This window comes from Epinephelus moara, chromosome 20 (assembly GCF_006386435.1).
Source record: "Epinephelus moara isolate mb chromosome 20, YSFRI_EMoa_1.0, whole genome shotgun sequence".
NCBI lineage: Eukaryota > Metazoa > Chordata > Actinopteri > Perciformes > Serranidae > Epinephelus > Epinephelus moara.
This window is the reverse complement of record NC_065525.1, coordinates 20,033,478-20,048,157: the sequence shown is the minus strand read 5'-3', so window position 1 is coordinate 20,048,157 and position 14,680 is coordinate 20,033,478. Positions and strand designations below refer to the sequence as shown.

The following is a 14,680-nucleotide window of genomic DNA, read 5'->3' as shown; positions in this document are numbered from 1 at the left end:
GATTCAAAGGGTTCAAAAGCATATGAAAGCAGCACAAGAAAAGTGACGTCGCTCCAGGTTTCAAAGGTTTAAATAATGTGATACCCCGACTGTGTTTGCCCACATATATTTCATGACTCCTTACTCATCTGGATTCCAGTGTAAAATAAAAGCCATCTGGAGCTGTTGAAATGTTTAACTCTTCAGTTTTGTGTTGTCTTTATCCCTGAATCAACTTTTTCATTCTCCATTCACACAAAAGAACAAATTTTAAAAAAAACACACACACACTGGCAGCTGGTTTGAAAGGGTTAACATGGACACAGGTCAACTGTCCAACTCGTAACCGGCGTTGTCCATTGGTCCAACACTGGTGTAAAAGGTGAACATGGATTACTTAAGGTTTATACTGACAACAGTATGCAGGGCTTGTGTAATGCACGACTGGTGCGTGAAGAAAACTAAATTTGATTACACTATATCAAAATTCACCTGCCGCAGTGGCGGGAGACAATCGTTCGGGTAACACTTTACACGGTCATGAACCTGTCATGAACATTATGTACATGACAAACGTTTATGACTGCTGTCATTAAGCGTCATTCGGTTTTTGTAATGACAAGTTGACATTGTTTGGGTTGTCTTGATAATGACAACTTGACATTAATTGAAGTAGAAAGTGGTTTCTGGCACAACTTCACCGATTCACAAGGTGCATGGAGAGTGAGGAAACACTGGAAAATGTCAGAAGAGCTCCAGCAACACTTGTGGTATTAAAAACAACTTTATTGACCGACGCATTTCAGATTGTGACCATGACCCTGATGAAGGCCACAAGCCGAAAGGCGTCGGTCAATAAAGTTGTTTTTCATACCACAAGTGTTGCTGGAGCTCTTTTGACAACTTGACATTAATCAAAGTGACATTACCAGAAGTTGTCTTTGTCATGATAAGTTGACATTAAATTTGTGTGGGATGTCCTTATGACAACTTGACATTAACCAGGAAGACATTACCAGAAGATGTCTTTATATTAATGTCAACTTGTCATTATAAGGATATCCCAAACAAATTTAATGTCAACTCGTCATGACAAAGACAACTTCTGGTAATGTCACTTTAATTAATGTCAAGTTGTCGTATCAAGACAACCCAAACAATGTCAACTTGTCATTACAAAAAACAAATGACACTTAATGACAGCAGTCATAAACGTTTATGACATGTACATAATGTTTAGGACAAGTTCATGACAGTGTCATGTCATAGTTATGACAGTGTCATGTCACCCTTATGTAGATACCTTCAAGTGTTACCAATCCTTTTAGGTGATAGTTGAGAACAGCTTTCTTGCACCACAGCAATGGATACATACGCATACAAACCACAGGAAAAATAAGAGTTGACAAAAAAATGACCTTTTCAGTTTTGATTTTTTTATTACTGAGAAGAGCGCTTAAGCTGAAAAGCTCCCTGAAGTCCGATGTGAGCAGTTCAATAGGTCAAAATCAGGTGTATCGCATGGAAAATGGTACAAAGCAACACTTTTCGAAGGCAAATCATTCAAATAGCCAGGTACAGAGGGCTTACAGATCGGAGAATGTATAAAACAATTCAACTGAATTTGAGAGGAAATTAACAAAAAGTGATCAAATTAAACTGATGATGCTTTAGCAGACACCTTATTTCTTTTTCTTTTTTTTTTTTTTTGCAAATGTTAGTAAAGCTGCAGTCAGATATAAAAGTGCTGGCCAGTGGTTTTGAATGATTCACTATACTGCCCAGAAAAGTGCACTTGGAGGAAGAAAGCTACTGGGCAACACCTTCAGGCCGTAATGAGGCATACAGACACTTACTTGGTACTTTGAGATGCACTTTGAGCTGTTAGTTTGTATAATGTTTAGCTAGCCTGGTCTCAAGTTCGAGATTAATTGGAAAACTGGAGGGAAAAGCTTTGCAGATATAAAGCCAGGCAAACATTACGTCAGCCATTTAAACAAACAACAAATGTAATACATTTCAAAGGTAAGAGAAGTTTCTGTTTCAGACCATCATTATATAAGCACACAGACCTGTATTATTTTTATCAGCTTATTATAGGTTATGTTATTCTATTGCAGTACGATACATCTTTCCAACTTACATAATATAATGTCAGGTGGGGTGACAAGTGTTTGATGTAGACCAATGAGTGCAAATCACTATCTCTTCAGTTCAAAGGGCCAAAACTGGCTGATGTAGCTACAGTGTTTGATAAGACGGCAAACCCGCTCTTGTCAATGGTTAGAAAATTGCCCCGCTGTAAAACTCAGTATTCCTATTGGACATATGACTAAAACGAATGTAACTTCATACATTTTGTTATACACATAAATACTTTAGTCCAGTTTTTCACTGACTTGTGGCAAAGAGAAAAACACCTGAGAAGCTGTCTTTTTCTTAAAGCAAAAAAACAAACTAACTAACTAAAAAGCAAGGCATGCTGCTTAATGAAAATAAAACATCATGTTCAGATCATGGCTATGAGATGTAATCAGATCTAAAGAAAACGCAGCATGCAGTTCAATATGTTGGGCACTGAAATCAGTATAATGCTATATAGTAGAATACATTGGACACCTTCATCGTCTTCAAGCACTATCAAGTACAGACATGGTTTTAGAATCAGAGGCACGTACAGTTTGATCCATAATAAGTGGTATGAAATATCATTCCTTTTCTCCTGCAGGGAATAAATAAATAAATACAAAAAGGTTAATGTGACCCGTTATCATGCTGCACTGGAGGATTAAGGTCATACTGAGGTGAGGTGATAGACGGTGACTTGGGGAGGCCTTTCAAAGTGCTTGTATGGGAACAGGAGCGCGAGTGTACTAGGTCAGGGTGACATAACTAGCTTAATTAGACAGTAAAACCCAATGTCTGTGGAACAGATATAGATAGAACGTGGACAGTTACAGCTATCGTGATAGCAATGATCAGTCAGCGGAGGACAGAGGTGATTCGTGTGAAATGGTTGTTATTATGCATTGTATTGTGGGGGGGGGGGGGGGGGGGTAAAACGTGGTGCATCAGGATGTCCAGGACTGCATGTTGCACAGCATGGCCTCAAATCGCTCCATATTTGGGGCGTGAGCGTGAGCTAGGTGGTCCGTCAGGCGACTGTACAGACTGAAAGACTTCAGCTCCAGCCAGATAAAACCAAAACGGTCCTCATCAAACAGCACAAAGAGCCCCGGGGTACGCTCTGGACTTGTAAAGCCGTGCCCAGCGATCAGGCCTGTCCCATAGAAGCTGCAATGGAGGAACAACAATTCATCAATCAATCAGTATTATGATGAATATAAGTTTCAATGGGCTGTAGACTCACATGAATAAAAGACTTATATCTGCAGCATTTTACTTTAACAATTAATGATGGATAATAATTGCTGAATATTATTTCACAGGTTTATAGTAACCTTCTAGTCAATTAATGCAGATAAATTGATTGGGAAATCAATTATTTGATTTTAATTCACAGTCATTTCTATTGGAAGTTTTTCTGTGAGTGAAATCAGTGTGTTTACATTCAGGGTGACAATAATGCCACTAGCATGCAACCAAATAAAATGATTACACAGTTACATTCCTCCTGCAGCTTGCAACTAATTTCGTAAGCCAAAATCGCAATAATAATTTTTATTTTGTAAATTAAATAAGTCTTAATAACTGTGTCCAACACCTTTGCTACTGCAGCAAAGGCAGCTACAATCACTACACCTGTACACTGTGGCATTTATACTGTATGAATTTTCACCTCAGCTGAGTTCTTACCATTTCCTGCAGGTACGTGGGTAGACCTCGTTGCGGGCCATGACCCCCAGGGGCAGGACGAAGGGCTGGGCTTCAGGAGGACTGGTGCTGCTGCTGGAGCCAGGCTGGCAGCCCTCTGAACAAGTACCTTGGTCTGCCTCCACCTCTTCTGCTGCGCTGGCATCTCCGCAGGCCGCCTCTGCTGCACCCCTGACTGTGGCAGAAGTGTCCCTGGCCTGTTGTTGATCTTCTCTCTGCACTTCCTCGTGTACCCCCAGTACCAGACGAGACAGCTCCTCTATGTTGCGCTGGTGCTCCAAGTCTGGGAGGACCACAGGCCGGCTCAGGTCAACATTCAAAGTGAGCTGCCCGGCAGGAACATTGGGGTCACCCTGCAGGAGGGAGTAAAATTACAGTCTGCACCACTAGCTGATTAATTATAGGGTTTAATGCTTAACTTGTGTGTAGAGTTGCCTGTTAAAAAAATTTGGCTGGATAGTTTGTTGTTGGAGAGGAGGACGATGACCTGGAGGACATTTAAGGGACATTAAATGATTCACAGGAAAGCAGTCTTTTCATAGAAAATTAACACGCATGAGTCTTTCTGAGAAAAACTTTTCTGAGAAAACTTTGCAACAAGACGAGTTTCTTTTTAAGGCAAGCACGGCATTTGATAATAATCATTCACAGACTTACGGTGAGCTTGGTGGCTCTCGCATAATTCCCAATGAAACTGAGCATCACAATCTCCAAGCCGTGACTGCCGTAGGTGCCTTTGAAGAGGCCTGGGGCCAGCAGGTCAGAGGGCATCGGAGGAGGCAGGTAGATCCTCCGGTACGTCAAGCAGTTACTGTCAAAAGGCAGCAGACAGCATTAGTCAGAGTGGATAAGATAAGATAATCCACAGACTTTGTTGTGAGCAGTTTCATGTAGTAACTATTTTCCTTCTACTGAACTACACCCACCAACCATATCACCACACAAAAGGAAGCGTGCATCTACTGCTAGCTCACCAGGCACCACTGAGCTAGCTAACATTACAGCTCAGCCGAGGGGGACACCATTAATGTTTACATCCCCTGCTGTCAAAAGCACATGCTAGCGTCCATGAGTAGATGCACACTTCCTTCAGCATGGTGTTACTGTTTATGGATGTAGTTTGGCAGAAAGAAACTAGTTACCTCCGCCAAGGAGGTTATGTTTTCGCCAGCGTTTGTCTGTTTGTTTGTCTGCAAAATAATTCAAAAAGTTCTGAACGGATTTTGATGAAATTTTCAGGAAAGGTCGATAAAGGGTCAAGGACCAGATGATAAAATGTTGGTGGTGATTGGTTGAAGCGAAGTGGATAAAATAATAAAATGGCGGGAAATCCGAGCTGCTTGGCGGAGGCCTGCGCTCTCCGAGTGCTTTTCTAGTTCTTACATTAAACTGCTCACATCAAAGTGACTGTTACTTATCTTAAGTAACCAGGTCATGATTTCTGTAAAGAGACATTGCTGCTGAGTCTTTCAAATGTATTTAATTGGCGGTCTGTGCACCACAAGGCGAGTGCCATCCAATTCCATTATATTTGAGAGAAGGCAGACATCTCTATGGCCAACATCTCCAACACCGCAACTCACATCAAGACAATCTAGCTTGATAAATAGCACTACAGGTTTGAGGAAAAATATGTATTTTTGATTTTGGGGTGAACTGTCCCTTTAAAGATAATACCATGCAGGATTTTATTTTGCTGTATTCGGAATGTTCTGAGCACGACACACAGGTGAGGTCAGGGCTTTATATTAACATAGTGACCAGGTGCAAGACTGTAATCAGCACATATCCAAGAGGAAGCTACACTAATCTATAAAAATATAACGAACAATGGTAAATCTGGGGTTGGCTGTCACTTTCATTGGCAATATTGTTTTCAAACAGCAGCTGACAATTCCTGCATAGTATAGCTTCAAGATATCAATCCATTTTTGTAATTATGTTTCACCAACAAGGGTTCCTTGGCATGTTACATTCATTAACAATAGGTTTCAGTTATGCAGAATGTGAAGTTGTATCCTCTGTACGGGACGAAGCTGTTGTTCCAAGGACTGTGCTCTGTTATCTCTGATGCCAAAGTGCATACACTCAGTCCAAATCTAGATCTTTTACAATGTCCGGGTGCCTCAGGCTACCAAGTCATATGGTCCTTTGTAAGTTACCGTGATTAATTTTTCCAAATATCATTGCTTTATCACTGTAGCAGGCACAAGAACACAGCGTGATCCTCGGAACACAGTGGCCCCTTCCACAATCATTTAACATGCCATGACGTCAACTTCACATCCTCTATAGTGAAAGTGTGATACAAAGAAGAGACTCGTACTCATATTGACTGGTATAAATGAACTTCATCAGGATGAGCTCCTGCATGTGCTCATGGAAGATTTCCTCCAGTGTCCGGCCCCATTCCTCCTCTAACCACGTCCTGAACTCCTGCAAACACACACGTTAAGAAAAAACAGTCTTTTTATTTTGACATTATCAAAGCACATGGGCTTTAAAACACATGTAAGTGAATAGTTAGAAGGTTTCAGGTGGGAATAGCTCCCTGTTTTAACCCACCTCCTGTCTGCCCCCTGGCATTCGGTGATGATCAGTCTGGTTACACTTTGTTGAAAATTCATCCTTCTTCACAGTCTACAAATAACAGAATATGGCACATATTAAAAGGATGACATGATTTAATAGGCTTCTAACCTCAAATAAAAGTAGAATCACTAATCTGTGTCAATAAATATTGAAATTATGTAGAGCTGCTCATATATTTGGTGCATGGAGACACTTAAAGAGAGTGCTAAATCTCAAATCTGTGATGTCATTGAGTATAAAGGCTGGGGCTGCTCCCACCCAGGGGAGTATATCTGTACATTGTGTGTTTCAGAACTGAGAGCATTACAATAGAATAAAGCTAATTTCAATATATAATTCTGTGGGTCCATAAAAATCTGGCTCCCGTCCATTGTCTATGGAGCAGCTCCAGAATTTACACTTGATGACATCATAAGTTTCAGACTTACTTCTCTGGTTTCTGGCTCTGTGAGAGAATAGCTCATGTTCACAAAAATGTATCAAACTTTCCTCAGCTATGGAAATAACATATTGGAATTCTTAATTTGGGTGGTGTTCCCCTTTAAGTGCTGTGTAAGCCCTCACCTGTATGTCTCCTTTGTGGGGACCCTTGTGTCCGTACATACACTCCACGGTGGCCTTTTTGCTCTCCCACATGTGGATACGGAAGAGCGGCCGTCTTCTCATGGGATCCTCCACACGGGGGTCATGAGGTGGCAAATACATCCAGCCGATGATGAACAGCCCGTCCACCTGGAATGAAAAATACTTGCGATAATTTATCAGACACTGATATGATCCTGAAATTGTGTCATGTTTCCTGGCAAAGCATCAGCAGCTGAATATTGCCGCATCATAAAATTACTTCATGCAAAAGAGGTCAACAAACTGTACAAACTGTACACTGTGGTCATTGTTCCTTATCTGCATGCAAACGTCTTGATTGAGTAACGCTACTTACCACGACGTTGAGCAATCCACCGTAAGGCCCTATGTCAGGCTGCCATAAGCCCAAGATATGTCTGTATGGGTGAAGCACTGCAACACAAAAGCACAACATCACACCACACTTATCGGTTTCTGTAATGCGACACCCATGCTTTGCTACAAGCGACACTGTGCATGGTTACAAACACAAGAGGAGATGTTAAAACCCACAGACTCTGCTTTCTGTTTAATGTCTGTCAGGATGGAGTCTGTGAGATGTAAACCCAGAGGGGAGAAAGTGTAAACTGACCACGCTCCTGTCAGCCGGTCTAAACAACACACACACAGCACACCAAATAACCCGGCCTCTCATTTCACGCTTAATATGAAAGCAAACAGCACTGAAGAGAATTATTAACATGTACACCATTCACACGGGATGCATAACACTGCTGCAGCTGTTTGCTTACAAATTAAATCAATAAGAGTCCCACTCACACAACCCCTCATGCTGCAGCAATCCATGTTGAGGCCCATGTACATACAGTGTGTGTACACGTCTCTATAGTCCATGTGCTCGTAGTCCGGGAGGAGCTTCATAAAGCGCCCTGACTTCACCCGTGGGTTGACACCTGGACAGGCACAACACAGGCATGTGTAGAGCAGCCAGGGACCAAGGCGGGCTCAGCCCAGCGCAGCCTTCTAGTGATCGCAGTAATGCATCAAATTTATCTAGTCACAGAGCCAACAGGTGCCACCACTTTCTCTGGCATGTTTTGCAGCAACTGTTACTTCAAAACAAGCTCTATATCTCTGCTGATAAATAAATAAGGAACAGATGGGGGAGATGAGATTGTTGTTACATCAACAATCTGGGTTCAAGTGTTACAAAGAAACAACATTCGTATCAGAAAAGCAACTGCTGGCACTGTTTTCCATCTGCTGCAGATCACAGTCATTATGGAGATGAATCTGGACATACATGAGGGTGCAAATGCTAAATGACGCCATGAAGGAGGAATGAACCACATACTTCATTGGATCAATTCATGGGTGACATGAGAGCGGTTTAATCAGCAGCCAAACTCACGTTTAACATAGAGGTCCCGGCTAGATACTCCTCCCACTTCCATCTTCCTCAGATCATCCTTCATACCGAACTCTGCAAAGAGGAATCACATGAAACAGAAGACGGATTAATATTACATTTGATTAACTGAGGCTATTCATGCTAAATATCTGCATTAGTATTGGCAATAGGAATGGTTATACAGACAGATTTTTAAACATTGCGATCAATTATCTCCATATTTACTTAATTCACAATAGAAATTGAAGTATTATGACAGATTTACAGTGAGATCAGAACACTAAACAATGGCAAAGTCTTAAGTTTAGAGTGAAAGGTTCAGTTTGCAGTTTAGACACAGACAGACTGGCTGTCTTCACTGTAACTGCTTTCTTTTTGTCCAATTCTTTGATTTCAGTGGTTTTAAGTATACTTGATTGCTGTTTTTCTGCACCACACAAAAAGTGGCTTCCTACCTCACTTTAAACGCCTGGAATGCTGGTTATTGTGTAACTTTTCAGAACACAACATTCCTAAGGCCACTACTATTATCTCACAGTCTGAGGTTCTCTCACTTCCCTTTTCTCTTACTGTACAAAATAGTGGCCTTAAATCCCTATAATGTCATGCGTTGAAACTCAAAACTCACTCTGCAGCTGGTTTTATTATCAAATCATCTACCAAGTATCCTTCCAATCATTAGATTAAACGTTTAATCTGTAACATGACATGAAATCAAATGACAAATATTTGTTACACGAGCCTAAAACAGTATCTTGAGGTTACCTACTTTTGTTTGACATTCAGAAACAAATATTCAAAATTCACTTTGTGATGTTATGAAACTGGAGGAGCTGGGGTCCGCAAATGTTTAGTATTTTTTGTATAAACTACTTCAAGCATGGCTGGGCGATATGTCAATATAAATTTGTCTACTATTTGAGATTTCGCTATATAATTCATATCATGGTATCTATGTGTTTAATATCTCCGAGTGTAGCTGGCTGTTGTGGGCAATGTTGCACATCAATGGGCAAAACTGCTGTTTTTGTTTGGTTATTGTAAGTGTTAATAGGAGTAGGAATCACAAGAGGAATCACAAGAAACGATGTAATAACAGTAATAATAATACACTAGATTTATATAGCGCTTTTTAGGATACTCAAAGATGCTTTACAGAGAACAACAGCAACCAAAAAAAAAAAAAAATCAAGTATCATGATACTTAGGTCACAATACAATGTTATGGCAAGTATGGCAATAAAATATTTTGCGATATATTGCAATTTATTACCGTTTTTTCAACTGCAAAATAATAACTGCAACTTTGTCTAATATGATAAAGTTTTCAGTCTGTTCATCTCATTTAAATCCTTCAGGGCTGCAACTAACGATTATTTTCATTGTCGACTAATCTGTCGATTATTTCTTCGATTAGTTGACTAATCATTTTATCGAAAAATGTGTCTCTCCCAAATCCCAAACTTATGTCATCTAATTTGTTTCGTACTCACGCCAAAGGGTTTTAGTTCACTATTGTGTGTAAAGCTGCCAATATTTGAAAGTATGAAGCTGCAATAAGATTATTTTGGGGTACTTTTATAGTACTTTTCTATGAAAAACGACTCAAACCAATTAGTCGACTACTCAAATAGTCACCGATTATTTTAATAGTCGATTAGTCATCGATTAGTCAACTAATTGTTGCAGCCCTACAATCCTTTTTATTGCAGTGATATGTGTCTAGTGGGCTGAAAAAGCAATTGATTTTATTCTTCTTGTAGGCTACCAAAAGTTTAATTTGTATTTGCAATATTAATAATTTATTTATCATAAAAAATCCATACTTAACATCTGTGTATTGATACAATATTGCCACACAAAATATTGCGATACTATGCTGTAGCCTATTGATTGGCCCCCCTCAGCTTATCCATTCACAACTTCTAATTTGATTTACCAGAAGGGATTATATCACAATTTATATCATAATATAATATGTATTATTTTTCATTAACTGCCTAATTGTTTCAGCAGTGTATCTTTATATTTTTATATAGTATTATGTCTAATTATGTACATATTATGAGACATATTTGTTCCAAACTGCAAAAGCACAGTCCCCTGACTAACAGCATGGGGTGGTGGTGGTGGTCCCAATAAGGCTCAGGGCCCCCACAGTGTTAGGTCCGACCCTGCATCACCAGTCTTATCAGCTGCACAGAATGGCTGACAGGGGCCTAATAACAGTCAGAGGCCTCCTCTGTAGTACAGCAGTGACTAGAGACGCAGTGACTGGGTTAACAGTAATTTCCGTCAGGGTTCCCGTACAGATCAATAGAAATGCTTTTAAGGAAACGCATTTCCGAGGAAGCAGAGCTGGGCACCGAGCCTGACACAAATAACCTGTCGACAAGAAGGCATCTCATACAGTACACATGTGATATTATGACTCAACGCTTTATTTAGCACGTTAACGTGTGTATTATCTCTATATTTACCTTCCATGCACCGCCGTCTCCAGATGGTTTCAGTGTTAAGGATCTGTCTGAATTTCTTGCAGACGTGGGCAACATTTGGTAGCGCTGTTCCGGGCAGCAGTGAGAAGATCTCTACCAGGAGCTCCGGCGGTAACTCCAATAATGACTGCGGGTGTGGAGGTCCCGTGCTGGTGCGATCCAGAGAGCCTCCTCTGTTGACATGACCGCTGCCATATTCACAAGCGTCACTCGGCCCTGCAGTGGCGACGCCGCTCTCCTGGCCTCCGCCGCCGCCGCCGCCGACGTCGCCTTGCCTCTGACCCACGATCCGCTCCTCTTCTTCCTCGTCCATGTCGGAATCGCTGCCCTGATCCTGCTGGTTATGCCGCTGCCGCCTCCTGCACCTCCGCGACTGACCCACTCCGCAGAGCCTGGCACAGACAGCCATCCGTAGTCACCAAACAGGCAACATTACATCACTACAACACATCTATCAGCTGCAGTGTGGCTGATCTCCTCCTGTCCTTGTGAGCATGGGCAGAAACATTTCTTCCGACGTCACAAAACACACGCGCACGTACAGAGCGTAGCAGCCTTCCTCCCCTCTGCTGTCTGTCCTACCTGAGCATATGCATTATGCACACTGTTATTATTACGTAGTTTAAGGAAGAAGAATAGTTCTGAAAGGGGCGTGCCGGGTCTCATAACCCCTCTATTGTAGATGGACGCTTCCATCACCTGTATCAGTGCTCCATTTATGATCTCAATAACGGCTCATGAAGGGTCCCGAGGTCAAGGGTGTCATGCACACTTTCTCTCCTGGTTGAGAAATATCTATCAAAAGGACTACAAGTATGGACAACTGCACTAATGAGTGTGAATCACAGGGATGTGATGCTTCCAGGACCAACCTTAACTTAAATTTTAATGTTGATTTCGTTATATAGTCTGTCATATTCATATAAATGACAGCAAATTGAGAACCATAGAGGTGGGGGGTTGATGCTAAACAACGTCTTGTTTTTCTATCCCAACTTTGATCATTTCTGATCCATTCGTGAATTAATTAACGTATATTTGTGCGTCAAAATGTCCTAAGATTTAGGTTTAGTACATCCTCTCTGTATATATTAAAGGAATAGTATCCTTGAATTTAATTTAAATATTTTGTTTGTATGTTTGTGGGTTTTTTGGTTTTTTGCCTCTATATATTTTTGGAGAAGTATCTTTTTCCTTTTACTTTTATTTTTTCTTTTTAAAATAATATTTTCAAATGCATGAATGGAAACCTGGCATGTTTTTGAAAATAGTACAATAGTATCTGTTAATAAAAACAACTCTTTGCAAAAAAAAAGAAAGAAAGAAAGAGTGCACAGGAAAAAAAACAGCTAGCCACTAAGCTAATTTATACAATGTAAAATGCCATAGGCTTGTGCTAAAAACATTAGCATGTTGTATTTGTGGGGAAAATGTGTCCAGCAAAAGACAAGTGCTTTGTCTGTGAATGCTGCGAGTTAGGTTAGAGTTAAGTCATGTTTAATGTGTCTTTTGAATCAACTAAACTTCACAGAAACCTTGCTGCCAACTAGTGTTTTGGAGGTGTTACTGCAGAGTGACACAGACACCACTGCACAAGTATAAATGCTGACAATGACATTGGCCATGTGTGTAGGCTACGGCGTAGGCTCTGCATTGAGCTGACGCACACGTATAAATCCTGCTCAACTCGTGTAGCATGTGTTCAGTGTTGGAAGATTTTGTTAATTAGTGCTCTTCTATATTTTATCTTTACATATATGGATAGTATAGTAGAGTAGTGGGCTAAATCAGAGCAAATGAAAGGAAAGAGAGAGAGAACATGAATGAACAGGTAATATTTATTTATATATTAATTTATATGTCGATATAAATGACAGTTATTGGCATCTTTTACCAATTCGGTTCAAACTTACCACTGCACAGTGGAAAAAGTAAAACAGTTGGTGGTGTTATAGGGATGCAGTCACAGGCAGTGCTGTGGGTGCAGATGGCATAGTGTTGTTGTGGGCAGCATTGGAGGCTTATTTGATGGAGTAGGGGCTGATGGAGTGCACTGTTGTGGGGTCCATATTGTGTCTAGGGTGGGAACAGTTGTATCTTCCCTGTCATATGGCTCCAAACAAGACTACCCCTCTGCAGCAGTGATGTCATCTATCTGAGCGTAGTGACGGCCAAATGAAGTCCTCCATCACAGCACTGTTTTGGCTGTACAGGTATTCAGTACTACCTATAAGCTCACCTAAAATAACAAAAAAAGCATCGTAAGTGACTTGCAGGAATATGTACCTGCCTAAAATCTATTAAAAGCAATAATTTACCACAATAATACTTCACTACATGTAAACTGATATATTTTCATGTGGCTGTGTACACTGCCAGCGTTAACCTCCTCTGACAGCTGATTGGCAGCATGACTAAGATGGCCACAGTATGAGTGGGACCCTCTGCTGTCATGGTCCTGTCCTTATTTCACCTGGCAAAACCACCAACCGTTTTGCCTGGAAAAACATGTCACTCACCAGGGTTCCTGAAAAATATTAAATATTTGCATAGTGGTTCTGTGCATGCAAATATATTAAAAAAAAATACCTGGGAAGAATCTGTTCATTTGCAAATGAAAATTCTCTGTATGTTGGAAGCACATGAGCACCCTTCTTCAGTATCCCAGTTTGTGTGTACAACTGGAAACTCTGAGAGTCATGGAGGAAGGGAATGTGTTTGGGCTGGGACTTCCAGATTCCTGCCATCCTTGCAGAGTTGATCAGAGGCACACAGTGAGTGTTTCAACTCCTCTTCCTATCACATGACTCAGTGAACTCCTTGAGGATGACTTCAATCTCCCTGCCTTCCTGAATGAGTGATGCAGATCTCTGCCACAGTGATGTGGTGTCACGTGTCACATCTGCTTTCTTCTTGATTCCAGCTCCGCCTGCTTGGCTGCCCTGAGTTGCTGCAGGTCACTCTCATCCCACACAGATGGGATGCAGCGAGTGAGTTGGGTCATGAAGCTGGTGTAGAGAGCACGTGAGTCACCGTGCAGCTGATGGCCAGACATCCAATTGGATGTTCATGCACTGAAGATCTTGTGAAGTGAGCTGCCACAGCAGTCACGGTCCGCTAATAGGATATCATCAGACCCCACCCCTCACTTGTGTAGGCACAGACATAATGACCCTTGCATATTAGCGATGTGGGTGGCCTAAGCAGCTGTAAATCAGGTGTGACATGCAAGCTTCCTCACAGTTTTCTTGGTTGAGCCCATCTTGATGACCTGGCCAGAGACTGAGACGATAGAAGCCTTCACTTCATCCAGCCTGCTGAGGACAACCTGGGCAAATACCTGCGTCACCCAGTGATGTTTTGGCACTGTAGACACAGCTGGCAAATCCCCCAGCAGGACTGGTGAAATCAGCCCAGAGGAGATAACACATACAACTCCTTTGAACTCAGTGAGTTTGTTTCTTAAACCAGCTCTCTGCATGCTGCTTTTGAAGCTGGCTGCTGCTGTTTCCCAAACCTCACTGACACATCAGGCGCACAACCTGCATGTCACACCCCAGCTCATGGACTGCAGCAGACATGGGAACTGGATAGAGTTGCCAATGTCCAGCTGGGAGACAATGTTGTGGCTCCAGCTGATGACCTTTCTTTAGCAGTTCTCATGGGCAAAATATTCAGATGCAGAGTAGTAAGAGAAAAGAAAATACATGTGTATATATATACTAAATTCAAATCATATTCAAGATTGTAATCATGTCTCATGTAATGACAGATACAACAG

General features: G+C 41.3%; 1 protein-coding gene across 2 annotated transcripts; it reads right to left on the bottom strand.

The window, feature by feature from the left end:
• Positions 1 to 1,393: 1,393 nt before the first annotated feature.
• Positions 1,394 to 11,433, bottom strand: fbxo31 (F-box protein 31). 2 transcript variants are annotated; one of them, XM_050073131.1, is made up of 10 exons: positions 10,882 to 11,433; positions 8,402 to 8,473; positions 7,857 to 7,943; positions 7,346 to 7,422; positions 6,970 to 7,137; positions 6,379 to 6,453; positions 6,140 to 6,249; positions 4,471 to 4,624; positions 3,796 to 4,166; positions 1,394 to 3,273 (listed from the first exon to the last, which is right to left on the bottom strand). In XM_050073131.1, exons 1-10 carry the CDS (start codon positions 11,306 to 11,308, stop codon positions 3,051 to 3,053), a joined length of 1,764 nt encoding a protein of 587 aa, XP_049929088.1. In that variant the 5' UTR covers positions 11,309 to 11,433; the 3' UTR covers positions 1,394 to 3,050. The 2 variants fall into 2 exon arrangements, with proteins under 2 accessions (XP_049929088.1, XP_049929089.1); XM_050073132.1 differs by lacking the exon at positions 7,857 to 7,943 and having other exon boundaries at positions 10,882 to 11,424.
• Positions 11,434 to 14,680: the final 3,247 nt, after the last annotated feature.

Excerpts from the sequence above, each read along its gene's own strand:
- fbxo31 (XM_050073131.1), bottom strand. The coding sequence starts at position 11,308 with ATGGCTGTCTGTGCCAGGCTCTGCGGAGTGGGTCAGTCGCGGAGGTGC. Across the intron at positions 7,423-7,856 it reads TAGAGACGTGTACACACACT|TGCTTCACCCATACAGACAT; the intron begins GTATGTACATGG and ends TTTGTGTTGCAG. Across the intron at positions 4,167-4,470 it reads CGAGAGCCACCAAGCTCACC|GGTGACCCCAATGTTCCTGC; the intron begins GTAAGTCTGTGA and ends TCCCTCCTGCAG.